The following is a 22,847-nucleotide window of genomic DNA, read 5'->3' as shown; positions in this document are numbered from 1 at the left end:
AGCCTAAGTAGTGAATGTCTCAGATTCAACCCCTTCAGAGGGATTTTCTCCAAAAAAAAATCTGTCTCAAATTTTAGAATGATTTTGCCATCTCCATAGCACTGTCTTATGTTGGTGAGATGAAGAATCTAGTAAGATGAACACAGCAAATAAAACACAGACTGTCATTTATTAATACAAATTTATATAGTGGCATATGCTATTGGAGAAATCAGAAATTCATAACACACAGATTGGTATTGGAAATACAAAAATCATTTCAGAGTCAAGGAATCAGGTTGACAGCACCACGGATGTTTTACTCAAGTCTGAGCAGGTGTGTAGTATCTGAGAATGAACACCTAGGGTACACCAAGACTAGCTATCGTAAGATTGTGCAAACACATTCCCACACTCTTTCTGCATCTCCCCATAAGAATCCGCACGAGGCCAGGAGGCCTGGGGCACAATCAGAGGGAAAAGGTACAGACTCTTCTTTCTTTGAATCTTCACAGCCAGCTTGTGATAGCAAATAGCAACCCCTGAGGGGCTTTTGTTCCTGTTCACCTAAAGGCATGGTAGGAAAGGTTAGTAAAACACATACAAGGCCTTAGTGAGCAAGTTAGAATTGAAAGGAGAGCTTTGACTGGAATAGCATCCCAGGTCAGTCAGCAAATTTTCTGCTTCCTCACATGACGTATAAAATGAAATGAAAAATTCTGTATTGAAGCAGTCTGTCTCTGCTTTACATCTCTGAACACCTCCTATTTCACACGTGTGCATCCACTAGAGAAGGATGACGTGTATGTGGTGGGGGGTGGAGGATAGAAAGGAAGGGGGGCACAAATGATCCCAAGGACTTCCCTTTCACACTGACAACTCACTATCTCATGGTCAGCATAGATGCTGCCTGTGTCACTTGAGACCCTTCCACAGAGGCTGTTAGGAGCGCACTGAGATCAGCCTCCACTCCTTCCCACACCAGCCCCCTCCTGCCTCCTGTGCTCACTCTTCCCACCCATGTGCCCTGTTTAGCAGGATGGGAAGGGCTGTGCCAGAAGGCTCTCCCAGCAAGTGGGAAGCTGCTGCTTTCACATGCAAGCACTCAGGCATCCAGGAGTGGTGAGAAACAACAGGCCACATCAAAAGTTGCTCCGCGAGTGACTGGCTCTGTCCTGGCAGAAACAGTGGCAACCTTCTGATATAGGTTGTTTTTGTTTAGTTGCTAAGTCCTATCTGACTCTTGCGACCCCATGGACTGTAGTCCGCCAGGCTCCTCTGTTCATGGGATTCTCCAGACAAGAATACTGTAGTGTGTTTCATTTCCTTCTCCAGGGGATCTTCCCCACGAAGGGATCGAATCTGTGTCTCCTGCATTGGCAGGCGGGTTCTTTGCTTCATTGCTCTGGAGAGAATTCTGTGCTGGGTTGATGAGCTCTCCGGTCATGACACACCAGTTCTGGGTGTTCATGAGGCCAGTAGAGACATTCCACCTCCAAACACCCCAGCAGGTCTCACCTGAGCAGGCAGGAGAATCAGGGGCCCAATCTCTCCAACTCTCCCTTCCCTAGAAACTCACACTAATTTTGGAATGCTCATCAAACTCTCGTCCAACTGTCCTGCTCAGGAGACTGCCTCACAGTCTCCCCTCCTGTTAACATGCTATGCCAGCTTCTTGGTTCAGCCCTCCTGAAGTCCATGCCAGATTCACGCCTGTGTTGAGTGCTGCTTCTCTGCCCCAACAAGAAGATTACTTTATGATCCAAGTAGGAGGGTTTTTTTTTTTCTCTACTTGCCCTTGATATTGGCACCATACTCTCTCCCCTCTTCCCTAAATTGACTCCTCTATCCTTCACCCGTGACACCATTTATTTGTTCACTTAACACATATTCCTGGAGTGCGTGTGTTGTGCCAGGCACTGCTGGAGAACCCAAGGCATGGCTAACGCCCGCCCTCCTCTCAAGGAGCTTGGACTCCAGCAGAGATGTCTGAAACCTTATATGGTTCATTCTTTCTAGCTTTGAGTACCAAAGTGCTTCCAATGTGGAATGTTCTCAGAGTGAGGCTCAACTCTAATGCAAATATTACACAGTGTGAACGCTCCGTGATTTGCTCAGCGGTAAAGGTGTGACGGGTGTTAGGAAGGGGAAGTGTCTTTTCCTCTCGAACAACAGAAAGGTGCCTCCAGTTCAAAACAACATGACATGCATGCTTATGTTTTTGCCAACTCAGCAGAAATAAAACAACAGAAAAGCAAGTGGTGTGCACACTACATACTGTATCATTAAGCTGCTATTCGAACACTAAATCATTTTAAAGCCATGTGTTCATGGCCTTGTCACGTACTGTGCTGATATGGTAAAATAAGTGCCTGAGCTACCAAAAAAAGAACCCCCAAAGAGAAATCCCTGAAACACTGCACCGGAAGCCGGGCCTTTATTTGCTGAGCGAGTACCCTGCCTGCTGTGAGCACTAGCACTTTTGTGCTGTTAGTACCAGGGAACCCTCAACTCTGATTTTACTTGGGGCCTGAGCTTTCTCCTGATTGGCTTCATTCAGACGAATCACTGACTTCTCTGAAGCCCTAACAAAATAAAAGCCCCACAGCCAGCAAAGCACAGGGCTTGTCTATTACCGGACTGGGAAAAGCCTGGGGCAGCAGGAACTGTGGTAGGTGTGTCAAGCACCCACAGGCAATGTTGGCTAAAGGGGCACAGGGCAGCGATCTTGCCTGGGGAGGACGTCTCCTGGCTGCAGTGTAAACCAGCTGGGCACAAGGACATCCCCTGGGCCGAGGGCGCAGAGCCTCTCTGATGTGCTCTGCCTGCCAGGTCCCTCCTTCTCCCCAGGTTTCAGTGCCCCCTCATAAAGTGGGAGGGGGTTCCTCCATGCCTGATGCCTGACAGGAGAGGCTGAGGTTTCTCGGAGAAATGCTCTAGTCCAGAGCAGTTTAAACCCCCAGGTGAAAAGGGCTGGTGATGCAAAGTACAGTCGGAGGACAAAGAGTGCAGACTGTCAACTGGATGCCTGAGCAAACACATAGGTGCTGATTAGCAGAATTCTGAGCGGAATCTGTGCATCAGCAATGTGAACTCTGTGGTCCAGATGCCCAGGAAAAGTGCCAGCAGAAGGGAGCTGGAGCTGGAGGGGAGGGTGGGGGAGTGGAGACCAAAAGCACTGCCCCCCCCCAACCTCGCCCCCCGCTGCCTCTGAGACCTTTCAGTACATCCCTGTGCGCTCCCTCCGCTGACCTAAGTCCCGTCCTAACTCTGAACACTGGCTTTCCAAGACCAGCCTTACAGAAGGAACAATTTGCAGCTGCAGAGACTGTTAATGGGATCCACGGAAAGAACTCCTTCCATCCTCTGGGGTCTCAGTGGTTCTTTGTCCCATGAGGTAGCTCAGTTGTGAGTTGATGCAAGTGATGTGTGCCTTCCGCCACTGAATGCTATCGTATTCCCTTTTTAATTGGCAAGATTATAAAAATATCAGTATTTCCCCCCCCGTTTTATAAAAATGACTTTAGAAAAAAAAAAATACACAATGGGTCTCCTCCATTAAACTTCTGTTCCGTCCTGTAAATTGTTGTGAACTCTGACTTCCAGATTCAATTTCTTTACTTTCGCACCTTTGAACACGTAGGCGCCCTCGGCTTCACCAAGTACGTTCACGTTGCGCACGGTGCAGTACTGTCTGTCCACATTCTTCTCCACCCTGTCTGCGCCCCGCTTGGGCATGTCCACCTTGGTATTCAGAGGGTATTCCTCCAGGATGTCCCCCGTGGGCGGCTTCTTCCTCTGTGTCTGGCATTTCCTGGTGATGAAACAAACCACCAAAGACACCAGAAGTAGGAGCATGATGGCAGCCAGGGCGCTGCCGATGGACGCCCCGGTTTGGGAGAGAGAAGCAGCTACGACGGGCTCTTGCATCTCCAGGTTCAGGGACTTCATATTGGTGCCATTCTTGACTTGGTCTCCTTCATTGTCATAGATGAGGGACTCGTCAAGGCTCAGCCAGCCACTGGGGTCTCCCAGGTCCCTTCGGTGGCGCCTCAGAGGGGCCGTGAGAGAGCGCTGGACCCTGGGGCCTGAGACGGTATCAGGACCAATGACGTAAATCACCTGAAGGTACCACTGGTGTCCTGCTTCCACCTGCAGGAGGGGGAGACGGGAGATGAGCTGAACGTGTCGCTGATGCCCGCAGACCACCCGAGGAAGGGGACGGGAAGACCGGTGCCCGCCACAAGCTTCCATGGGCAAATGGCTTCCAGAAAAGCATTAGCTACACCAGTGTTCACAGCCGCGTTATTTACAATAGCCAGGATATGGAAACAACTTGCATGTCCATCAGATGAATGGAAAAGGAAGATGTGGTGTGTGTGTGTGTATATATATATATATCCATATCGGAGAAGGCAATGGCAACCCACTCCAGTCCTCTTGCCTGGAAAATCCCATGGACGGGGGAGCCTGGGAGGTTGCAGTCCATGGCGTCGTGAAGAGTCAGACATGACTGAGCGACTTCACTTTCTCTTTTCACTTTCCTGCATTGGAGAAGGAAATGGCAACCCACTCTAGTGTTCTTGCCTGGAGAATCCCAGGGACGGGGGAGCCTGGTGGGCTGCCGTCTCTGGGGTCGCACAAAATCGGACACGACTGAAGCGACTTAGCAGCATGTGTATATATATATATATATATATATATGCATACAATGGAATACTATTCAGCTATTAAAAAAAAATCTTGCCATTTGTGCCAACATGTATGGACCTAGAAATTATTAGGCTGTACAGGCTGTCCTCAGTCACTTCCACCTCTTTGCGATCCCATGGACTGTGGCCCACCAGGCTCCTCTGTCCATAGGATTCTCCAGGTAAGAATACTGGAGTGGGTTGCCATTTCCTCCTCCAGGGGGTCTTCCCAACCCAGGGATCAAACCTGTATCTCCTGCATTGGCAAGCAGATTCTTTACCACTGAGCCACCTGGGAAGCCCTAGAAAGTATTACAGTAAGCGAAATAAGTCAGTCAGAGAAAGACTAATACCATATGATTTTACTTATATGTGGAATTAAAAAAAAAAGACAAGCAAGACAAAATGAAAACATATTCAGATACAGAGAATAAATAGGTAGTTGCCAGATGAAGGAGGGGGTGAGGGGCCGGGATACATGAAGGGGCTTCAAGAGGTACAAACCTCCAGCTATAAAATAAAGAAGTCATGAGATGTAATACACAACATAAGGAATATGGCCTTTAATACTGTAATAACTTTGTATGGGTACAGATGGTTACTAGATTTACCACACTGATCATTTCATAATATATGCAAATGTCAAATCACTATGTATCACATGTGAAACTAACATAACATTGTATATCAAATATATTTCAATAAAAAAAGAAAGGGAACTGATCCACTAAAGAAAGAATCTTTTTTTAAAAGTCATAGAATAAATCAGACTATCACTGGTCTCCTTTAAAAATGTTGAGGTTAAGACTATGTGTGGTTCATTTAAGGATTAGTAAGTATGCCATTATAACTGTAGCAGAATAAAGATTTTGATGAAGTATAGGGAAAAAAAAGAAAGAAAAAGAAAAGCATTAGCAATGGTTGGTATCTGAATAGAGAACTGAACCAAATATTTTGGGATTCTACTCTATTTCCAAATTAAAGTGATCTTAGGGCAAATATTCATATTTTTTTCTGTTTCCATACTTGTCCATGGAATAGCCCTAAGAATTTATCTTTTAGGGTTTCTGTAGCTTGGTGAATGCTTATGATTTGTTGGTCTTTATTGACATAAGTAGAGTAATAGTATTAATAACCAATTCATTCCCAGTGACCTTCCACTGGTTTGTATGCTAATTTACTATTCATTGATGAACTTTAGCTAAAATAGAGTCATTCAATAAAGATTCATTAAATACCTACTCTGCGCGTAATAAACAGACACTTGATAAAAATCTACTAAATCTGAACACTTTTTGGATCATCTTCTGAGTGGTTATGTCATCAAGCATTTTATTTCCCTTTCATCTGCCGCCCACTGAGACCCTCCATGATTTTGAAACAATTTCTGAAGAGTGATAATAGTTCTGAAATTCAAGGTTATGACTTACTATTTGAAGACGGAGAAGAGTAGAAATTGATCTTGGAAATTCATGCTTATTACTGGGACTTAAAGAGTATTTTTGCTTATCAAATACTAGTAATTCTTGCCATTCAAAATCACTCGATTGTATTTATGATTTTGCTAAATATTTCCACATGATTGTGAAAAACAGCTGGTGCTGCACAGAGCCATGATGAGACTATATGCAAATTGAAGAATTTTATTATTGCTTTGGTCTATTGGATAGATGATAAAATTTGGGGTGAGTATGTTAGTCGCTCAGTCATGTCTGACTGTTTGCGACCCTGTGGACTATAGTCTGCCAGGCTCTTCTGTCCTTGGAATTTTCCAGGCAAGAATACCTGAGTGGGTTGCCATTCCCTTCTCCAGGGGATCTTCCCAACCCAGGGATAGAACCCAGGTCTCCTGTATGGCAGGCAGATTCTTTCCTGTCTGAGCCACCAGGGAAGCCAAGACCCCGATGCTGGGAAAGACTGAAGACAAAAGACGAGTGTAACAGAGGATGAGATGGTTGGATGGCATCACCAAATCAATGGACATGATCTTGGGTGAACTCTGGGAGACGGTGAAGGACAGGGAAGCCTTGCGTGCTGCAGTCCATGGGGTCACAAGGAGTTCGACAGGACTTAGTGGTTGAAAAATGGTAAGTTTAACAACAATAAAAAGACCTGCCAGCAAGAATGCTATAAAAAGAAACTGCCATTGCAGAGAAGATGTCATCCTCCTCTTTGTAACCTTTAAAGTGAATTGGTGCTCTACTTCTATTCTTCCCACCACACTCACCTTATAGAGCGCATCTACCTTCAGAGTAAATCCATCCACGCCTGGCATGCTGCTGACCACTTGGAAATCAGGCAACTCGGAAGCAAAATGGGCCTCAAAGGGCACGTCATGGAAGTACCTGTCAGTTACCTCTGGCTGACTGCGGTCCTAGGAGTTGGAAGAGAGAAACACAAGATCTAGCAAGATGGAACCACTGAACTGGCAGGTGGCGGTCACAGGGAGAAGGCAGTCACCCTTTGGGTCAGGGAAGCGTGTGCTGCAGGAGCCCTTACCTGAGCCTTAAGTAGACTGCTGCCCCTGGGCACCCACTGCCCTCTGGCCACTTGGTGGCCTCTGTGATCTTGAAACATAACAAGTAAGATAGCCTAGACCAGCAATTCTCAAGCTATGTGTCCCCAGGACTTAAAAATTAAAGACGTCTCAAAGCTTTCATTTTATGTGATTTATATCTATCAATATTTACTGTATTAAAATTAACACTGTGATATGCTACAATGAACAATTTTTTTAATGAAAAAATATAGATATTTACTAATTCATTTTAAGAGAGAAATGAGCAACTCATTACATGTTAACATAAGTAACATATTTTTTAGTGAAAACACCTATATTCATATCCACCCAAAAAGAGAGTTGGCCTTGTTTTACATTTTGGCAAATTGCTAGAAAAGAAGTAGATTCTCATAATTGCTTCTATTTTCCATCAGTTGTGATATGTTGTTTTGGCTGAAATATGTGAAGACAATCTGGCCTCACATAAGCTATGTATTAATAGCTGGAAGGGGGAGAAATGTTTGAATAACTTTTTAAGATAATTGTGCATATTCTTTTTTGATACTAAATCAAACCTCAGGAAGTGGTGTTTTTTAAAGATTAGGCACAATACGAATTGTGATTCCATATCAGTAAACCTGCATACTCTCTGCAAGTGTGAGGGAACACGTGTGAAAAAAACAAGCAACATCATATCATCATGAAAGTAGTTTTGACCTCATGAAGGCCCTGAAAGAATACTGGGGATATATTGAGGGGTCTCTGGGACACACTGAGAAATACTGTCTTAGTCTTCTCTCTTCCTAAAATGTCAGTGACAGCTTGTCTTGCTGAAATGGAGGAGGACCCTCTGGTTCTTGCCCCTCCCCTGCCTCCATGTCTTCAGTCTGCCCTTTGTCTGTGGAAGAACTTTGGCCAAAGAATACATTTAATCAGAGAAGTGAGAAAATGCAGAAACAAAGGAAAACAATCAAAGGAGACCAAATAATAATAATGTAGTCATTAAGCACAGGCAACGACCTTTAGCTCCTTCTCAAGGGCTATAGTACTCTTGCCTGGAGAATCCCAAGGACGGCAGAGCCTGGTGGGCTTCTGTCTATGGGGTCGCACAGAGTCAGACATGACTGAAGCGACTTAGCAGCAGCAGCAGCAGCAAGGGCTATAGATAATATTCTGAGCCGTATCCTGTGAGGTGTCTTGTAGATATTGAAACTCCCACCAGGTGGAAGAAGTTAAGTACATGTTGACCAGGCTGTAGCCATGATACAAACTGCCACAGGTCTGAGAACCGATTGCAAAGAAATGGAAACAAATGAACTCTAGAACCGAAGACTAACAGTATTCAAGACAATCATGGCTCTGGTCAGACCACTGATGACTGTCAGAGCTGACCATACTCTTTCTGCATGTAACCCCTTCCCTCTGTCTATAAAAGCTCTTGCCCCCTGATTGCCAGGGGAAGAACTGGCCTTTAGACATGCATCTGCTCTTGGTTATCAGCATCCAAAATAAAGCAAACTTTCCTTTCCACCAACCTTTTTATTGGCTTTTCAGTGGCAAGCCGCCAGACCTGGGTTGGTAACATTGTTACCCCCATAATTATTACTAGCTTTGTAATATGTACTAGAATTAAGCTGACAGAGACAACATCAACAAAACAATAACGGTATCTGTAGAAACCATCGAGCGTGGCATTAGGCAAAATTTATAGCTGGGGAAATCTATCCGTGTGTCAGCCCTTTAACACAAACAGCATACCAGCAGCAGGAATCTGTGTTTCAGATGTTTGTTTGGCTGAATGCATCCATACTGTGGCCCTTCATTGTAGATGGTCCCTGTGGGATCAAAGAAAGGCACGTAGCCATCCCTTCCAGTACAAAGATAGACCTTCTCCAGCTGGAGCTTGTAAGCAGAGTTAAGGTTTTGCTCTGGATTCCAAAGGACTCGGCCATAGAGGATTTGACCTGAAAAGATTGCAAGGCATTAATTAGGTCAGACTTTAAGAAAGGGGGGAAAAAAAGTGTCAAGGATAGGAAGGCTTTAACATGCTTCTTCAGAATCAAAAGTACCTTTCTATGAAGAGCTGCGGGGTCCATGTGCCTCTAAAATACACATTGATTCATGTACTGTTTCTTTTAATCAGTAAATGTTCCTGAAGTATTTAGGGTAGGGCAAGCATTCCCTTATGTGCAAGGGATACAAAGGTGAGTGAGACACAGCCAAGAGGGCAGAAATACAAGCCAAGCGATTGCTGAAAGCAGTTAGCATTTATTGAACTCATACTCCTGGTGAGGTATTTTACTAAGTCCTTCCCATGGGAGAACTCAGGAGGTGCTCACAATTTTATAGGAGAGGACATTGAGTGGTGAGGTGATTTGTTCAAGGTCACAAAGTCACTGAGTGGTGACGGTGGGATTCAAAGTCGAAGGTGCTTGGTTTGAAACACCCACACTGTTAACCACTGCACGATGCGGTTTCCTCACCACAGAGGAAGGTCAACAACATCAGATCAGCACAGAGCTGACAATGAGGGCTTAGCACCAAAGTCTGCCTGGAGAGCGCTGTGGAAGGGTATAAAGAGGAGATGACACTTGAGCTGTATCCTGAACCATGAGTTGTCAGCTGGGGCATCTGAGTGGGGAGGGAAAGGCTGCAAGAGCATCCCAGGTAAAAGCAAGTCCATGTACAAAATACGAAATGCTGGAAGGGTACCAGTCCTGGTGTAGTTACTTTTTCTCAGTTCCTGCTAGGGCATCAAATTCTTTACCTACAATATCTTATTTAATCCTCCCAAGAGCCTAAGAGATGGGTTCAATTAGTGCCCCTATGTTAAATAACTTGTTCAACGTTTCGTATCTGTGACATGTGGGAGGAGGATGTGAACACAGATCCGTCTGACTCAGAATGCGCATCAGAACATTTACTGTGGCGCCAGGCAGGCCAGCGATGGGAGCTGGGGGCTGGGGGGAGGGGCTCTGGGAAAATTGATTAACAGTGCTGAGATTCTGGACTTGAGTACAGGAGTAGAGGGGAACACGGAAAGGTTTTGGCTGTGCAACATGGCATGGAGGATCCTAGTTCCTCAGCCAGGGATTGAACTTGTGCCCCCTGCAGTGGAAACACAGTGTCCTAAGCACTGGACCACCAAGGAAGTCCCTGGAATGTTTTAAATGCGGACTTAATATCAACATACCTGGAGTTTAGAAACATGGAGAATAATGACAGAGAGACTAGAGGTACAAGTAGAGAGTTATTGTAATGCTCTAGCAGGAAATAGGTATCCAAATATAGCAGTGAGTATGTATGTCAATCCCAGTCTGCCGATTCATCACATCGTTGCAAAGAAACTAGAATCCAATTTTAAAAATGGTAAAAACAAGCAAATGAACAAAATATAGCAGTGAGGCAAGGGGACTGAGGGTTTCCCTGGTGGTTCAGTGGTAAAGAATCTACCTGCCAATGCTGGAGATGTGGGCTCAATCCCTGAGTTAGGAAGATACCCTGGAGAAGGAAATGGCAACCCACTCCAGGATTCTTGCCTGGAGAATCCCATGGACAGAGGAGCCTGGGGGGCTACAGTCTATGGGGTCACAAACAGTCGGACACAGCTGAGAGACTAAACAACAAAGGGACTAAAGGCAAGAAATGCCTGAGAGTTGGGACCAGTCATCTTACTACCATCAGGGGTGGGGTAGAGGAGGTAGAGGAGGAGATCTTTGGCTGGCCACCTAGAGCTTGCTGATGCAGTCAGTGGGGCAGTGAATGTGACAGGAACATTTCTAGGGGGAGATGAGTCCAGTTCTAGACATCTTAAGAAAAGCTATAACAAACCTAGACAGTGTATTAAAAAGCAGAGACATCACTTTGCCGACAAAGGTCCATATAGTCAAAGCTATGGTTTTTCCAGTAGTCGTGTATGGATGTGAGAGTTGAACTATAAAGAAAGGTAAGCACCGAAGAACTGATGCTTTTGAAGACTCTTGAGAGTCCCTTGGACTGCAAGGAGATCCAACCGGTCTATCCTAAAGGAAATCAGTCTTGAATATTCATTGGAAGGACAGATGCTGAAGCTGAAGCTCCAGTACTTTGTCTACCTGATGTGACAAGCTGACTCATTGGAAAAGACCCTGACGCTGGGCAAGATTGAGGGCAGGAAGAGAAGTGGGGGACAGAGGATGAGATGGTTGGATGGCATCACTGAGTGGCATCATTTGAGTCTGCTCAATTCAATGGACATGAGTTTGAGCAAACTCAGGGAGATACTGAAGGACAGGGAGGCCTGGCATGCTGCAGTCCATGGGGTTGCAAAGAGTCAGACATGACTGACCAGTGGAACAATGATAACAAGGTGTCTGAATGCCATCACTTGGAGAGGTTTGGTAGTTTCAATCTGTGTGAGGAAGAGAAGCTCAGAAGAGACCAGGGACAAGGTTAATTTTCATGGAGCAGCTGTGGCGTAGCGGGAGGTTAGGAAGTTCAGAGGACAGGGAGGAGCCAAGTCATGGGGGCGACTGGAGGAGCACTGAAGTAAGAACAGAAGGAACCAAGCATGGAATGTGGAGACAGCCATACTGCCAGGGCAGAGGATGGAGGGCCAGAGAGTGGGAAGCGGTCAGAAAGGCAAGATGGCCTCGGGAGAGGCTGGTGCAAAGGAAACCAAACAAAGTGGCAAAACCCATGAGCTTGGTATCATTGACAAGAGAGAATTCTGAGCCGTGGTCGGACAAAGCCAGTCTGCAGCAGACGACGCAGGAGTGACTGAGAAGAAGGGCCCTGGGGATAGTGTCAGTTCACCACTCCTTCAGGAAGATTCTCAGAGGAAAGAAAAGGAGGACATGTGGGCTGAAGTTTGAGTGAGGGGTAGGGATGAGAGATGTTTCTCTTATGGGATGTGTTTTTAGGATGAGAGAGAAAACCTCAGATATGAGCAAAAGATTAAAAGTAAGAAAAAGGCAGAAGAGAGAAACTGGAAGAAAAGATAATGGGTTGATTCATCTATAGTTTATTCATTCAACAAATATTTATTGAGCCCCTAGGCACTGGTGGCATGACATACAAATTTGATATTTAACCACAATCCATGTTCTAGTGGGAGAGACAGGCAATAAATAAGTAAAGAAATATGGTATTAAAAATTGTGAGAAGTACTATAAAAAATGAACAACATTTAGTGAAAGTTTGAAAACCGATATTAGATTGACTGGTATGGTCAAAGCAAGTCTCTTTGGGGAGGTTAGCATTTAGATAGAGACCTGGAAAAGAAGAAAGTCAAGGGAGCCGTGTCTGGAGCAGGGAGAGGGCAAAGGAACCATTTCAAGTAGAGAAAGCCTGCTGAAGAAGACATGGAGGTTTGGTGTAGTTTTGAGGCTGGTAGGCAGTCATATTACAATCTCAGGAACTGAGAGATGAAGCAATTCACCCAAAGTTAGACAATGCATTAGAATCTGGCTGGAAGCCCCTGTGTATAACGACTCATCAGCACTTTCACACTCATCACATCACTGATTATTATAGCACAAAGAGTATGATATTATTTTGAAATAACCTGAAGGAAGAATATGAGTCTGTTTCTTGACTAAACCCTGGCTGCCCTGGAACCAGCCCTAGGGGACTCTTCCCTGGAGAGCTGACTGAAAGCCGATAAGCAGAGACGCTAGGAGACCTATCTGATAGCTCAAGTCCATTGGAGTCTCTATCTTTGGGTGAAGGGAACGCTTACCTTTCGAGAAGGCTCCTTTGTAATCCATTTCTGCCAGTGACATATCAGAAGTGTTGGGGTCCATTAGGAACACCTTCTCATTGTTGCAGAGCTGAAATTCAGTATTGAGCGAATACACAACAGGGACAGGGCGGTTGGTCTGCTGGAATGCAATGGGTATCAGGAATCTAAATGCAGAAAAACAAGAGCTCCTTGAGAGTAGGATTGATTTTTCATCAGTCATTTGGGCTGCCCTCCTGTTCCCACCCTGCACTTTGCTGTAGGTGCTAAAACATTTAGTGAATAAAGAGATGGGTACAGGCAAGAGCCGAAGAATTGATGCTTTTGAACTGTGGTATTGGAGAAGACTCTTGAGAGTCCCTTGGACTATAAGGAGATCCAACCAGTCCATCCTAAAGGAGATCAGTCCTGAATATTCATTGGAAGGACTGACGCTGAAGCTGAAATTCCAATACTGTGGCTACGTGATGTGAAGAACTGACTCATTTGAAAAGACCCTGACGCTGGGGAAGATTGAAGGCAGGAGGAGAAGGGGATGACAGAGGATGAGATGGTTGGATGGCATCACTGACTCAATGGACATGAGTTTGAGTAAATTCGGGAGAGGTTGATGGACAGGGAGGCCTGCATGCTGCAGTCATGGGGTCAGAAAGAGTGGGACGCAACTGAGAGACTGAACTGAACTGAACTGACAGGAGAGAGACCTTATTTAGTTCAAGTTCTTATGAGGTTCATCTGCTCTTTGGAGCAGGAATAATCTAATTGGTCTTTAAACTTTTCAACACTCTTTGCTTTTCCTGGCCCTCTCATTCTGGAAAGCCCTGAGGTTCAAATTGAGATTAGTGGTAATGAATTTAGTTTTCTGACTTTGACCTTGACAAACCTTCTACTGGAATGCTCCCTCCTTGTCTGCTACCATCCATTGCCTAGAGAACTCTTGCTGTTCAGATCTCAAGCACCACTTTTTCTAGGAAGCTTACCTTCTTTCTCTTCCCTCCCAGGCTGGGTCAGATCTCTTATCATTTGTTTTCAATACACTGTACAGTTTTGTTTTCTTTTCTCATAGTACTTATTGTCGCTTGCTATTCTATTTAAATGTGTGATCAAAGTCTGATTCACCCATTAGAATTTCCATAGTGGGTTGCCATTTCCTTCTCCAATGCATAAAAGTAAAAGGTGAAAGTGAAGTCACTCAGTCATGTCCGACTCTGTGCGACCTCATAGACAGCAGCCCACCAGGCTCCCCCGTCCCTGGGATTCTCCAGGCAAGAATACTGGAGTGAGTTGCCATTTCCGTCTTCAACGCATGAAAGTGAAAAGTTTGAGCTATAGGCCAAAACAAGGGATAAAGTGAAGTCGCTCAGTCGTGTCCAACTCTTTGTGACCCCGTAGACTGTAGCCCACCAGGCTCCTCTGTCCGTAGGATTTTCCAGGCAAGAGTACTGGAGTGGGTTGCCATTTCCTTCTCCAGGGGATCTTCCTGACCCAGGGATTGAAGCCGGGTCTTCTGCGTTGCAGGCAGACACTTTACCATCTGAGCCACTAGGGAAGCCCAAAACAAGGGATGATAGGCACAAATACCAGGCTAGTGCTTAACTTAGTGGAGAGATGGGGAGAGTACAACTGAAAGGGGCATTGAAGGTATTTAAAAGGTACTAGGAATGTTTCTTTCTTTTTTTTCCGACTCCCAGTTTCATTAGTTCTAAAGTGGAAATACAGTAAATAATCTTGAGGGCGATCACTGTAATGAGAATTGAACTTACAATACTGTAAAGTAATTAGCCTCCAATTAAAATAAATCAATAAATTTTTTAAAAAGAGCTTAGTACAGAGCCCACCACATAGTCTGCACTCCACACACAGACACTAATACCACTGTTAGTTACTATTATTCACTGAGCATCAGGATCATAGTGCAAGGGATACCCAATTCATGGCAGTTATAATTCTTACTAGGTAATGTTCTTGAGGTTTTATATGTCCACAATGTTTGGTCTTCTGGGTATTAAAACATTTCATAATTTTAAAAAATTTATTACAGGGACTTCCCTGGTGGTCCAGTACTTAAGCCTCTGTGCTGCCAATGCAGGGGGCACTAGCTGGGGAACTAAGATTCCACAGGCCTTCCAGCACAGCCAAAAAGATAAAGGGAGAAGTAAATAAATAAAATAAAAATTGATTACATGAATAAAAAATTCCCCAGCATATCTCTTCAGACGATTTCCCTCTGTTCTTCCTTATTGCCACCAGCCACTATTTTCCTGGTCACCGTCCCTCCCACACTTGACTGACTCCAGGCTCTCCTGTATCACTCCTGCCTTCAGTCTCAATGATTTCAATGGATGAAACCTCCACCCCCCTAAGCTCTCAGTTCCTTGATGTCATCACCTCCAAAGAGCACATGCACCTCTCCACTGCAGCCATCTATGCTCCACCATCTACTAGGCACCTCTTCCATAAAACCTCGCTTTCAAACGTCTCACTCTCTACCCTAACACTTCCTATCTTTCCAGCTCACCTCTTTTAATCCCACTCATTAATTCTTCAACCACACCAGGCCCTCTGCAACCACATTTACCAGGATGCAGAAGACCTGGAAAACTGACACACTCATGGTGGGGATACACACACAGTTACACATTTATAAACACTTTGGAAAAAAGTGTGCCAGTTTCATAAGAAGTTAAACATACCATAGAATCCAGCCACTCCACTCCTAGGTATTTACACAAAAAAACAGAGAGCATGTGTCCATATAAAGGCTTATCTATGTATGTTTATAGCAACTTTATTTATAACAGCCCGAACTGGAAATAATCCAAATGTCCATCAACTAACTGATTTGATAAATGACCTGTAGTGTGTGCACACAATGGCATACAGCTAAGCAGCAACAGGAACAAGCCACTGATACACACAGCAACCATGAGTGAGTCAAAATAACCATGTTGAACAAGAGAAGTCAGAGAAAAAGAATTTGTATTGTGTGGTGCCACTTATATAAATTAGTATAAATTGCAAGCTAATCTGTAACAACAGGAGGATCAGTAGATACCAAGGGGGTTGGGTGTGGGGAGGAGATGGGAGAGGTGATACCAAAGGGTCATGAGGAAACTTTTGAAGAAAATGGACATCACCACTATTTTAATTGTCTTCATATTTCACAAGTACATATATGTCAAAATTGATCAAATTGTATGTGCCTTGAACACATACTAGTCATCTTACATTATTAAGTAATTTAATGGTAATTTAAAGACAATTCAGGGACTTCCCTGGTGGTCCAGTGGTTAAGAATCTGCCTCCCAATGCGGGGGGACACAGGTTCGATCCCTGGTCGGGGAATCCTACATTACTCCAGGCAACTAAGTCCACATGCACAACTAGAGAGAGGTCCGTGCTCTGAAACGAAAGATCTCCTGAGCTGCAGCTATGACCCAATGCAGCCAACAAATGAATAAACAAATGTTTTTCTGAAAAAAAAAAAAAAAATCAATAGGGCCCTCAGCACTGTTGATCCACTGTGTCTGTAACTCTCTACCATACTTACTTTCCACTCTCAGAGACGACTCTATTTCACTTCCTCCTCTCTTCTCAAACCTTGTTTTTTACTTCCAGCTATGCTTGACTTCTCATTTCATGGAGAAACAGACTCAGTCAGATGTGTCCTTGGTCATCCTTACCCTCCCAACCTACTAATTCTCCCTTCACCTGTATCCATAGACTGTGCCTGCCTTCCTTTCTTAGTAGATGAAGTGTCTGAGCTTCTGGCTAAGGCTGGCCCGTCCCCGCATGTCTGGGTCTGTCCCTGTTCCACTCAAGGACTTAGCTCTGCACACCTTCCCTCTTCCCACTCCACTGCACTGTTTCCCCCAGTAGACCAACAGGGCTATTCTCACCAGCACACAAACATCCTGAAATATTTTGCACCTAAAACACACACAAACAAAACCTCCTTCAATCCTTCATCTCTTCCCACTAATGCCCCTCTATCTGAAACCTTTTATAACAAAATTCCTTCAGCATTGCTTTGTCCCTTTTATCTCCACGTTCTTGCCTCTCTCTCTTGAACCCACTCTAATCAGGCCTCATCCTTCTCAGTCCACTGAACCTAACCTGTATCAAGATTATGGACGAATTCTGTGTGGCCAAATCCAATGGCCAAGTCTCAGACTCTTAATTTGAAAGTCACTCTCCAAATCATCCTCTCTTAATGATAATGTCAGATTCTGTTTGCGGTGCCTTCTCTCTGAAACGTTTTCCAGTTACTCTGCTCAGCTCCTAGAAAGGTGTCACTATACTATCTGCACTGCTTGAGAGCAGCGGTGACTTTAAATCCTCTGCCAGAGTCTCCATGCTAAGACTAGAGCCAAGGACACAATAAGAGCTGAATAAATACGGGCTGAATGAATGAACATCGGCGCAACGAGGACAGGCTCAGGTCAGAGGTGGGGATGGGCTGATGAACAGTCTGATTCTTGTTATTCGTGGTAGTCACATTCTATAAAGCTGCAATGAACGCGGAATGAATGAATTGTGAACAGCTGCCTGTGGGGGGAAATCAGGGGTCAAGTTCCTGCAGCCTCTGCTCTCAACATTTTCATCAGTGATCAATACCTAACTGTTTTATGCATGTTTCTGTCTAAAGACACCTAACTTGAAATATACTGTTGGTTCCTTAGCATAGAACTCATGGTGACGGCACTGAAGTTCATGCTGGAATGAAGCTCATCTAACACTCCATTTGGCTCATCACCGCCTTCTTGTATGTAGGAAATAAGACGGCACTTCGGCGCTCTGCTGGGGAGCCATTTTAAACAAAAAAATCACCAATAGGAGGGACAAAAATTCGAAAACCCTGGCAGCAAATGGACTGTAAAAGGGACACTTGTTCACAGGATGAGAAATCTGAGCTGGGAATGTGGCTCAGATGACCGCTATTTCATCACGCTGCAGGTCACAAAAATTGGATCCGGGGTTACAAATAAATGTCAGTGAATAGGTAAGTTCCAATAGTGAGGATCAATCCTCTCTCCCTACCTCTCTGGGGCATGTGCGGTGCAGGCCAGAGGCTTTTCTCCTGGGTCCACCCATGGCTGTGTGGGTTGCACCGTGCAAGGGATCAGGTAGATGGTGTACTCCCCGGAGTAATCCTTCCTGGAAACAGGCAGGCAGATTATGGTTAGAGAGATGGATATAGAGATTACTTACTTATCCAGAAATACCCTGACTTCAGTAGACAAGTTTTCAGATGATACTTGTGCTCAGTATCCCACCAAGAACTTCAGAAGTCTGCAGACACGATTTCCAGGAATTCATCACACTTGTGATTGTTCTAACACACTTCAGAGTACTAGCCCGAGGTGTTAAATAGAGTTCTTTTCATTTATTCAATCCCTTTCCATAAGAAATGCTGAGAAAAGCACACTGTTGATAAAAATCTAAAAGGGTCCAATGAGGGCAAAACAGACCTGGCCACATCCTTTTTTACACCCCCGTGAAACTGACTTGACAGGGTCTGTTTAGTGTTTCTTGCTGACTGACATCCTGTTACACATTCTGGACTGCAAAAACTTTTGTTTACTGAGATGTGACCGAGCCAGCTGCAGCTGCTGCTCTGATTGAAAAGGTAGTGAAGGCCTGGGGGTTAACTAACCCCACTCCAGAGATGGCTGCCACCCCTACTTCATTAGCATTCAGTTTCAGGACTTCTCTCCCAAACCCTCCTCCTTTAAACAAAGTTGAAGAACAGCATCACTTCTCATCGGAGATGACTTGCTGGGAATTTCTGTGTTTACAGTGGGGCCTGAGATTCTGTAGGTCGTGACCCTGAGAGTACAGAGCCTTGGTAGCCCTCACCTACTTCATTTCCCACACTTGTCATCCAGCAGCCCAGCCCCTGGCAGGCTGCCTGAAAGGCAGCCAGACAGCCAGAAGCCGCAGGAAGATTCTTCAAGGGCCTTGGGAGGCTGCCACCTACTGAGTGAGGAGCTCAGGGCTGTGAATCTTAATTCTAACTAGCATGATTTGTGATTAGTCCTCACTTTCTCCATGTTCCTTCTTTGACTATTTCTTCGGCATTATTTGTGTCTGTTTATTAGTAAAGTGATAGCAACGATTTAGTAAACATAAATAGCCAACCTCCCTGGTGACTCAGGTGGTAAAGAATCTGCTTGCAATGCAGGAGACCTGGGTTCGATCCCTGGGTCAGGAAGATCCCCTGGAGAAGAGATTGGTTACCCACTCCAGTATTCTTGCCTAAAGAATTCCATGGACAGAGGAGCCCGGCAGGCTACAGTCCATGGGGTCGCAAAGAGTTGGACACGACTAAGTGACTAACACTTATACTTAATAAATAAATAAATAAATAAGTACTACTTTCAGGATACAGCCTGGGGTCAGTTTAGTGAGATGGCCCAGGCTGGAAATGGGGAAACAGTCTAACCCTGCCCTTGCTTTGCTTCTGCCATGGCTGTACAATTTTAGACAAACCAGGCAAACTTTCAGGGCTTAGTTTCTAAGCCCCTTTGTGCCCTAGAAGTTTGTATGCCTGTAGGTCTGCATGTCTGCAGTTTTCTCACTCGATCCTTATCTTCCTCCAAAGCTGGAACCAGCAGGAAATGAGATCTTGGATACTATCTTTGAATTACACAAAAATTGACCTGTGTAATGTGAACAGTAGCTCTTAATAGAAATATTTAATTAGGCAGAACTGTCCATGCCTGACTCCTGCTTTCCAAAAGTCAGGCCATTGCAAAGTAGAAATAGAGACACAGATGTAGAAAACAAATATATGGATAACAAGGGAAGATAGGGATGGGATGGGATGAATTGGGAGATTGGGATTGATATATATACACTATTGATACTACGTAGAAAATAGATAACTAATGCGAACCTACTGTATAGCTCAGGGAACTCTACTCAGTGTTCTGTGCTAGATGGGAAATGGGTTAAATCCATTTTTAAGTGGGGTAGATGGGTTAAATGGGAATGAAATCCAAGGAAGAAGGGATAAATGTATAGGTGTGGCTGTACAGCAGAAACTAATCCAATATTGTAAAACTGCTGCTGCTGCTAAGTCACTGCAGTCGTGTCCGACTCTGTGCAACCCCACAGACAGCAGCCCACCAGGCTCCCTCATCCCTGGGATTCTCCAGGCAAGAACACTGGAGTGGGTTGCCATTTCCTTGTAAAACTACTATATTCCAATTAAAACAAAAACAAAAAGGCCAGATCCTGTTGTTCCTCCCTTCGAACCTGTAGTGGCTCTTGTTGCACTAGAGTGAAAAAGTCCACACACTGGCCTTCAAGGCTCCACAGCAGCCCGACCCTGTCTCTTGTTACCCTCTTCATCCACTCCATTCCAGCCACCAAAATTTTGTCAAACTCTGGAACTTTGCCAGGAACCCCTTCCCCCAGATAATCTACACAGTGAGCTCCCTTGTTTCCTTCTTTGCTCAAATGTACCTTCTTAATGAGGCCTAGGCTGAACTTCCTAACCAACAAATTACAAAGTCCTCCACTCCTGATTCCCCTTACCCTGCTCTCGACCTTTTATTTTTCCATAGTGCTGAAGCAGACAAGCCTTAGCAACTGAACAACAACAGCAACATCACCTTCTGACATGTGATACTGTACTCATTCGTTATGTCTACCTGTGGGTGCAGAGATTTTTATTTTGTCCACCGATGTATTCTTAGTAAAAGTTCGATAAATATCTATTGAACAAATGAATTCAAGACAAATGGCATGGTCTCCCCAGGCTGCAGTCCTGTTTCCCACCCCTGAATATGAGTTAGGTCAATTTCCTGACTATTCCTACAAATATGCCCAACACAGTCTGGAGGTAGGTTTTTAATCCTGTGGTCTTTGCTCCTTTTTTCTGAAAACTAGAAGTCTCCCATCAGTTGTTTAGCCTCCCCGAGAAGCCCTGGTCAGTTCCCCAGCTGCTATGGTCTCCCAACCCTAAGCAGCTATGATCTGAGTGCTTGGCATGGCTCACGGTGTACACAGCACAGAACACTTGGTGTTACTCTTTGCTTTGCCATTTATCCATGGATTTAACATCCTTACCGCAAATGTTAGCTCATAAAGGTTACTTATTCAGGAACTACTGTGTGCTAAAACGTGCAGTTCTGGGGCTTACCCTTGAGAAACTCACAATCTAATGGAAATGGGACTCAGAGCATTATAATATGCTGAGCTGTGTTACAGTAAAAGCTGGAACAACATGCAAACCAGGAGGAAGAGATTCTAACACAGCATGGAGAGTCAGCCAAGGTGTCTCAGAAGGGTTGATATCTGAGCTAGAGCTCAGAGGAATTTGAGATGTGCAGGAGGAAAGGAGCAAGAAGGGTAGGTGGATTATAAAAGCAAAGAGGTAAGGATGGGCTGGTGGATTCCGAGGTTGGGAACACATGTGGTTAGAAGGCTGAGTTTGAGGCGAGGCTTAGAGGGAAGGATATGGGTCCTTCTCAAAGAGCTAGATTTCATTTGGTAAGCAGTGGGGAGTCAGCAAAGGATTTAAAGAGGACCATTTCTGTGTCTATAAATTGGGACAAGTACATGCACAATCTCATGAGGTTCTAGGAAACACAATAAAGGTTATTTTGTTATATATTGATTTCAAAGGAATCAGGATGTACAAGAAAAATCTAATATAAGACCAAACATTTGTAACTAAAATAAAATTTTTAAAAGTTATTCTTAAGACAATTTGCCACTTTTAAATTGCAAATAATAAGATTTTCATGCTAAAGATAGGTACTAATTTCATGACCTACAAAATGGGGCTAACAACATTTACTATATGTTCCATTATTCTTTTAATGGTAAAAGTTTTCATTTTGTTTGTCCTATTCTTTCCTTTTACAAATGGAATAGGTGACTGTATTTATTCCAATCTCATTCTACCTCTTTATCGGGTGTAGGAGAAGACTAAATCTTGTTATTTATTTTACAGGATGTTGAATTGTAAAGGGTGACATCTGGACCTGATAACTAGTGATCCTGGATTTTGTACTGGTTGTGATCACTGGAATGAAATTTCTTTATTATACTAAGATATTAGTTGGACAAATTTCCCAGCTTCCTTTGCAGGTAGATGTGCCATGTGACTAAGTTCTGGCCAACGTGATGTGAAAAAAATTGATGTTCACTCTGCCTATTCTTCCTCTTGAAATAAGGGTGATCCCTGTCCAATTTATACATTAGAAACTGACCTGAGCTACATCTGTTTCTCTAGGTGCCAGATGGCTACTTCTGTCTATCCCACTTTTAAAATAGAAAAGTTTTAAAAGTTTTCTTCTAGCTTTTGAAGAAAAGCCCTTAGAGAAATAGAAAACATTTCAGATTTACCCCTGAACTCCATCCTATACTCACCTGTTATAAGAGCTTGTAGCTCGCCAGAGTTGATAAGGAGAATCGAAAGTCTGAGCACTCCACAGGAGCTGCAGGTCAAATTCAATTCCTCCGAGGTGGTCTGGAGTCAGTATGAATGATTTCACATCAGGGAGGGTATGGTGCTCCATCACAAACTGTCCTATTTCAAGGGGAAACACACAGACACTTATTTGTAAGTTTGCTTGTGGTCAATCCCCTACAAAAGCCTTGAAACTGAATTAATATTCTTCTATTAAAAAATCAAGGTTATACCTACCCACTTGGTTCTGAGAATATATCCCACACTGGGTGGGACAGCATGGCCTCTTACCTCAGTCCATCACCCTACTCATGATCATTGTTAGGGTCACATACATTTATAAATAATAATGAATGTGCCTTGTAGAAATGGCAGGAATGAGCATATTCACAATAATATGAGTACTTATGTGACAATGAACATTGAACACACTTAGCTTTGAACTCTATCCAACATGTTTCTTGGAGGCAGAAAGATCTCAGTAGTTCATAAATAGGAATATCAATTTCAGATTTAAAAAATCTCATTAGGACC

The 22,847-nt window shown here is 44.2% G+C and overlaps 1 protein-coding gene across 1 annotated transcript in view; it reads right to left on the bottom strand.

Annotated features, from left to right (window-relative positions):
* Positions 1 to 150: 150 nt before the first annotated feature.
* FRAS1 (Fraser extracellular matrix complex subunit 1) overlaps positions 151 to 22,847 on the bottom strand; it is a 507,275-nt gene continuing 484,578 nt past the window's right edge. The window contains exons 69-74 of the mRNA XM_040237169.1: positions 22,274 to 22,433; positions 17,930 to 18,046; positions 12,890 to 13,056; positions 8,929 to 9,134; positions 6,898 to 7,044; positions 151 to 4,131 (exon numbers count right to left, since the gene is read on the bottom strand). Of these exons, the coding sequence (XP_040093103.1) occupies positions 3,538 to 4,131; positions 6,898 to 7,044; positions 8,929 to 9,134; positions 12,890 to 13,056; positions 17,930 to 18,046; positions 22,274 to 22,433 (1,391 nt within the window). The 3' untranslated portion in view covers positions 151 to 3,537. The remainder of the gene's footprint in view (positions 4,132 to 6,897; positions 7,045 to 8,928; positions 9,135 to 12,889; positions 13,057 to 17,929; positions 18,047 to 22,273; positions 22,434 to 22,847) is intronic.

This window comes from Oryx dammah, unplaced genomic scaffold (assembly GCF_014754425.2).
Source record: "Oryx dammah isolate SB20612 unplaced genomic scaffold, SCBI_Odam_1.1 HiC_scaffold_3, whole genome shotgun sequence".
In the NCBI taxonomy this organism is placed as follows: domain Eukaryota; kingdom Metazoa; phylum Chordata; class Mammalia; order Artiodactyla; family Bovidae; genus Oryx; species Oryx dammah.
Note: the sequence above shows the minus strand (reverse complement) of the source record. Positions and strands in the feature narration are given on the sequence as shown.